This window comes from Mesocricetus auratus, unplaced genomic scaffold, assembly GCF_017639785.1.
Source record: "Mesocricetus auratus isolate SY011 unplaced genomic scaffold, BCM_Maur_2.0 Super-Scaffold_100022, whole genome shotgun sequence".
Classification (NCBI taxonomy): Eukaryota; Metazoa; Chordata; class Mammalia; order Rodentia; family Cricetidae; genus Mesocricetus; species Mesocricetus auratus.
The window spans coordinates 32,426,124-32,432,379 of NW_024429203.1; the positions used below are offsets into that span (position 1 = coordinate 32,426,124).

At 41.9% G+C, this 6,256-nt stretch overlaps 1 protein-coding gene across 2 annotated transcripts; it reads left to right on the forward strand.

The window, feature by feature from the left end:
- The first annotated feature begins 1,235 nt into the window (after positions 1-1,235).
- On the forward strand, positions 1,236-5,487 carry Sln (sarcolipin). 2 transcript variants are annotated; one of them, XM_040730135.1, is made up of 2 exons: positions 1,236-1,386; positions 4,890-5,487. In XM_040730135.1, exon 2 carries the CDS (start codon positions 4,965-4,967, stop codon positions 5,058-5,060), a length of 96 nt encoding a protein of 31 aa, XP_040586069.1. In that variant the 5' UTR covers positions 1,236-1,386; positions 4,890-4,964; the 3' UTR covers positions 5,061-5,487. The 2 variants fall into 2 exon arrangements, with proteins under 2 accessions (XP_040586069.1, XP_021082351.1); XM_021226692.2 differs by having other exon boundaries at positions 1,253-1,386; positions 4,894-5,487.
- The last annotated feature ends 769 nt before the right edge of the window (positions 5,488-6,256 follow it).

Genomic DNA, 6,256 nt, shown 5'->3' on the forward strand with positions numbered 1-6,256 from the left:
TCGTGCCCCTGGGGAGGTGGGAATGGTGAGAAAGGCTTGACCACAAATACAAGCTTGCAGGGAAGTGTGCTTGCTCCTGCCTTCTGGGAGCACCTTGTTCTTATTGACCCAAACTGGGGACAATTAGGGGAGATTTACCCTGTTATCTTTAAGGACAGGATTTACTGAGCAACACAATTACTGGAGTCATGTTTAAATTCGTTAATTGATGATTCTCAAGACCATTTAAACACATTAGAGGCACCACTTACCTCCCAACATCTGATCAGTTACAAATTCATCCTTGTCTGATTTAAGCCAGTGTCTGTGGTTGAAAATTGTGTTTATTCCTTTAAGATAAATTCTATGGGCTGATGAGATGGCTTAGGGGTTAAGAGCCCTGGATGTTCTGCCACTGGTCTTGGGTTCAAATCCCAGTACCCACATGGTGGCTCACAATTGTCCAGGACTTGATGATGCCCTCCCCCACCCTCCCAGGACACAGCACACATGTGTCCACACAGGCAAAATATCCATATGTGTAAAATGCAGCACCAAAGGAAAAAAGATACATTCCAGATATTTCTATCTAGTCTAGACCTCACATTCTCACTGGTTTGGACCAGGTCTGCTTCCAATCCCCATTTAGCCAGACAACTGGGTTTTGTTGTCTGTTTTACTGCTGTGCTAGTTTATCTGACATAGATAAAAGCTGTTGGCTTCCATGCTTATTTAGAGAGATTGTGTGAGCTCTCTGTGCATCACTTTGCTCGAAAGATTTGTGTAGCAGGTGATGGTGTGGGGGCGGGGGCTGGGACTAACTTCCATTGCTAGAACAAAAGCCAGTTTTGAAGGAGAATTTGCAGTATTATGGAGTGCAGTGTGGGGAGCGTGGGTGCAAGGCAGAGAACTCTTCATGCTTCAAACAGCTAAAGATATGGGTGATGAAATGACATCAAAATTTACAGCTTCATGTGTTGATTCGTGAAGGCAGCTATGCAGAGCAATTTGTTAAAATTGGTCTCTCACCCTTGCAGCTCTTTAGATATAGTAGAGACGTTTGTAAAGTGGTAGAAGATGCATTTAAATCCCATATCATTGCACCAAAAGTCAACTGGGAGCAAGAATTTTCATGAACCTGTGTCGTGAATTCAAATTGGCAGCCAAAGGTGACAGCCTTAGTCACCATATTTCCATGTCCCCCTGAGCACCAATAGGCAGGAACCTCCGGAGCTCGTCTCTTTGAGATGTTTCATCAGTGACATCACAGTGACTGCCACCTCCCTCAGACTACTTTAGGCCCTGCACAGAGTCCAGGAGCTCAGACAGCAGGGGAGACAGCTGGAGTTGGAGAGAGCGAGGAGAAGAAGTCTATAGCAGCCTGGGTGTGTCCTTGTCCTTCTTCAGGTAACAGCAGGATTTTGTACTTAGCAATCTTGATGTTTCTCTATCTCTGTGTGTATGTAATTTTCAAATAAAAGTATTAACTAAATGCTTACATTTCCCAACGGAACAGGTAATCATAATATAGGGCATTTCTTAAGCTGTAAAGTGAATAACTATTCCTGTTTTTCTCATATATGTATTTTCTCTTTTTCTAGTTTTACATTTTTTCCCCACATCACAGAAGAAAACCAAGGTCAAACTTACTGTACAATTTGCTCCTGGTTTGTAAGGCTGTGGTTCATGCATGGGACAACCATTTTGCCTCATAGAGAAGGCATATGAGGTAGTCAAAGCTCTTGTGTGGGCTCATAGGAGAGAAACAGAATAGTGATGATTGAATAGTTGTCTAACTTTGCTCATTCTTCCTGAAGAGTATGGACAGCCTTTAGTTGTCATAAGCCTTGATAGAATTACACCCATTGGGAGTTCATTGGATTGGTGTTTTATTCATTTAAAGATACACAAAACAAAGAATGTTTATGGTTGCCATCAAAGTATAAGAAGTAGCGAAGGCTAAGCCACAAGAAAGAGAAGTGTGTGCTCAGCCCGTCAATAATTCAGAGAGGCTGGAAAAAAATGTGAAGAGTGCAAAAAGATGCAAGAAGTTAAAAAATGAATTACAAGAAACACGAATATAACTATCATTTACCAAGAAACAGATTATTGGCAGCACCTCAGAAGTCTATTCCTAATTATTTCCCTTCTGCTTCTGTCTCCAAGCATGGAGCTTGTCTGTCCTTTGTTTTGAACTTTTACCACTGTGTCTGTGTCCCTAACCAGCACCATTAAGCTGCCTGCTCTTGACTTTGTGTAAACGGAGTCACATTCTCTGCTACTCTTGTAAATCCCACTGTTATGTTGTGAGATCCATCTACCTTGCACTGTGTAGCTAGAGCATGTCATCTATTTTCTTTACCCCATAACATTCTACTGTATGTGGACACCACAATTCACATCTATTCTATGGCTGGTGACCAGTTCTGTCCAGTTTGTGGCTCTGTGGACCACATTCAGGATTCCTAAGTTTCATCTAACATGCTCCCCTCTGTCTCCTCTGAACACCCAGGGACATTCTGCTCTCCTCTGTGACCCACTTGTTTTCCTCTGCTTATTCTCTATTCCAGGGAACTGTGTGTAGAGATTTTCACTGGCAATTAACAATTTACATCATGCTAAGAGCTGAAAGAGGGATAAGAATGAAAAGGGGAGGGGCTGGCAAGATGGCTCAACAGATAAAACACTTGCTGCTAAGGTTGATAGCTTGAGTTCCACCTCCAGGTAGAGAGAACCAACTCCCAAAAATTGTTCTTTGACCTCCCATGTGTACTGTGACACACATGTGTCCCTGCCCCAAATACATAGATAAATAAATGTAATAAAATTAAGAACCAAAAGGAAATGAAACATAATCAATCATCATTTGCTACATTTTAAAATGAGTTTCTATAACCCATTCATTTGCATAATATAGTATGAACCTGTATATTATACTAATAATTACATAACAAAATCTGGTTGTTCTTCTGGTATCTATGCAATTAATAATTTGGTACATTGATGATACAACAAATATAGCAGTTACAATTAATTCAGTCAGGCCAAAAGGTTGCTACAAAGCTTTAGTCTCTTGATATTTTATCTTTTGCTAACCAGTAAGTCCCTTTCTTTCTAAACTTATTCCTCCCACAATAGAATTTTGACCTACAATAATATTATCTACTTAAATTATCTAAAATATAGAAGTTTGAAATTTTATTTTGATTGTATAAACCAAGCATCTGTTTCACTACTTCACCAAAGTTAGTAATCTGATTGACAATGTTGCCTATGATCTTGGAGTAGTCTTTCATGCATGTACAATCTGTATGCATGCTGAAGATACCATCTCTGCTATCTGAAATGTTTACAATCTAGGCACATCCTGAGCTTGACTAAAAATAACTGGCACAAGTCCTTGTTGAAACAGAAATGTTCATGAGGTTAACACTTGTTCTTTGGACTGAGTACCTGCTGTGTGAGGGACTTCTGGTTGACCTCTGAAGGCTTCCTGCCAGAGTAGGCTTGTATGAAGCCATGCAGCTGTTGGAGCTACTTTATCCTTTCACCAGGGTTGGATGAAGACCTAGAGCAGCCTTAAATCTGAACGATGATGTTATCCTACCCCTAAATGTGATCCATAGAAAAAAAATATATGTATATATATATATATATATATATATATATATTTCCTGTTTTGGTGTCCCTGCTTGCAGATATCCCAAATAGCTAAGTTCTAAGTTAACACATGTATACAGACATGAAGATGAAGAGAGAAAAATGTACTATTTATTTCTTACCTAAAACAATGTAATTAATACAGGATAAGATATTGGTCTTGGGATAATAGCAGGAAGAGAAACTAGGCTATTTGTATTCATCCATGCTCTTCGGAGAAGCCCAGCTAACTTTGTCTGTCTGTCTGCTGCCACCTCCGTGTGTGTGTGTGTGTGTGTGTGTGTGTGTGTGTTTGAGAAATTGACTCATATCATTGTGAAGGTTGGCGATTCAAAATCTTCAAGGTAAGCTGCCAGGCTGAAGCCTCAGAGAGGAGTGGCAGCTTAACTTCAAATGAAGTCTGAGGTCAGATGTTGGAGACCAGGGTATCAGCAAGGCTGGTTCCTTTAAGGCTTTTCTCCTTGGACTGAGAGTGGCCAACATTTCTGTTTCCACACTGTCTTCCCTCTATAATTGGTCTGTGTCCCCACCTCCTTCTTCAGACACCAGTCATATTGAATTAGTGCCCACTAGTAACTGATCTAGTTTTCTTCTCTTTCTGTGGTAAAACACTGACCAAAAGCAATTTGAGGTGAGAACATTATTTTTAACTTACAGGTATGGTCTATCCTGAAGGAAAGCCACAGCCGTAACTCAGGGAACTTGGAGGCAGAAACTGGAACGCTGATTATTGACTTGCTTTCTCTGGCTTGCTCAATTACCTTCCTGTTTTATCTTTGTGTGTGTGTGTGTGTGTGTGTGTGTGTGTATTTTAAGATTTATTTTTATTATATATATGTGTTTGTGTGGGGGTATGTGTACATAAATGTTGGTGCCCAAGGACATCAGAGGTATCAGATCCTACCAGAGCTAGAGTTCTAGGTAGTTGTGAGCCTCTTAAAGTGGGAAGAATTTTTCAGTTGAGGTCCTTCTTCCCAGGTGACTCTAGGTTTATATCAAGTAGATGCTGAAGCTACCTATTACAGTGACCTCATATTAATTTAATTACCTCTGGGAAGACCCTATCTCTAAACACAGTCACATTCTTAGGTCTTGGAGAGTAGGACTTCAATGTATAAGTTTGGGGGAAAGGGTTAGACAATTCAGCACAAATACTCTCCTCATCCACATTTCGTTTTTCTCTGAAGGAAGACTGGAGAGCTTCCAGGCACGCTCGCTTATCTCCCATGTTGTCTCTCTTATTTTGTTAGGAAGCAAGGACAAGCCGGAGGTTCTTGGTGTGCTCTCAGAAGTCTGCCTGGAGTTCTCACCCAGAAACTCAGAAGATGGAGCGGTCTACCCAGGAGCTGTTTCTCAACTTCACAGTTGTCCTGATCACCGTTCTCCTTATGTGGCTTCTCGTGAGGTCCTACCAATACTGAGGGGCCATGCCGCACTCCTGGGAGTGACCACTGTGTGCCCTGAGCTTCCACTGCTGTTATTGTCATGAGATGCCATTCTTGGCACCACAGCATCTCTGACCAACACTCACAATACCTGTCGCACCACAGCACTAGGTCCTTTGTGTGTTTTCTAAAGATGCTGTTCTTGTGGGCTGCCAAAAGCTTGTTAGCCAGTGAGCCTTCAGCTTGTTCCCTAGCAAATGCACTATTCAGGCCACCAGGTTAAAATTAAACTGGATTCCTGATGTTGCAGAGTAACAACAATCGTCTGGTCTGTGTCAACACACATCCCCTAACCCACTCCGTCTGCCGCCAAACGCACTCAACCCTTCAGAAGAAATGAACGCGGAAGTCTTTGCCAGTCCCTTGAGTTCTCGTGTGAATAAAGTTAAGCCACTCATGAAAACGGCTTTTAGAATTTTTTTTAGCTTCTGTGTGACCCTTGGCTGGGACTGAAGTGACAAATAGCACATTATTTCTAGCATTTGAGATTAGCCAAGATGCTCCAGCTGCCTAGGATCTGAAAGCAAGACAAGCCAGGGTGTCCCATTTCAAATGATTCCATTGCTTCTCAAACCTTTCCTCCGCTAATCCTACAGCCAGGGGGAGAATGACTCCAGCGTGCTAGAGTCTTGGGTCAGAGCCCAGAGTGCCTGCTAAAAGCACAAAACTCCTCTGATGTCTTGTGCTTTTCCCCATAGCTTTCACAAGAAATGGGCTCAGGAGGTGATTCACTCAGTAAAGCCCTTACTTTGTAAGTTCAAGGGCCTGAGTATAGACCCTCAAAAGCCATGTGAAAACCCACTGGTGTGAGCTTGTAATTCCAGGGCTGGCAAGGTAGGAGACAGAGACAGCTAAGACAGGTCCTGGAACCTTTCTGGCAGGCCAGACTAGCCTACTTGACAAAGCTCCATACCATGAGGGACCCTCTAATAACATATGGGGAGCACCTGAGGTATGACACCTGAGGTCGTTCTCTAACCTTCGCATGCATGTGCACAGATGTGCATGCACACACCTGTATATACAAGTATATCCCCAACATGCACACAAACATAGAAAACACATGCAAACATGTGAACATGCATACATGTATACAAATGCACTCATACACCAAAAAATTGATAAGAAATATAAATTCTACTCACATTGCTATGTCTGTCTGCAAGTACATA

Bases quoted from the DNA above. Each gene is read 5' to 3' on its own strand.
- Sln (XM_040730135.1), top strand. From the start codon at position 4,965: ATGGAGCGGTCTACCCAGGAGCTGTTTCTCAACTTCACAGTTGTCCTG.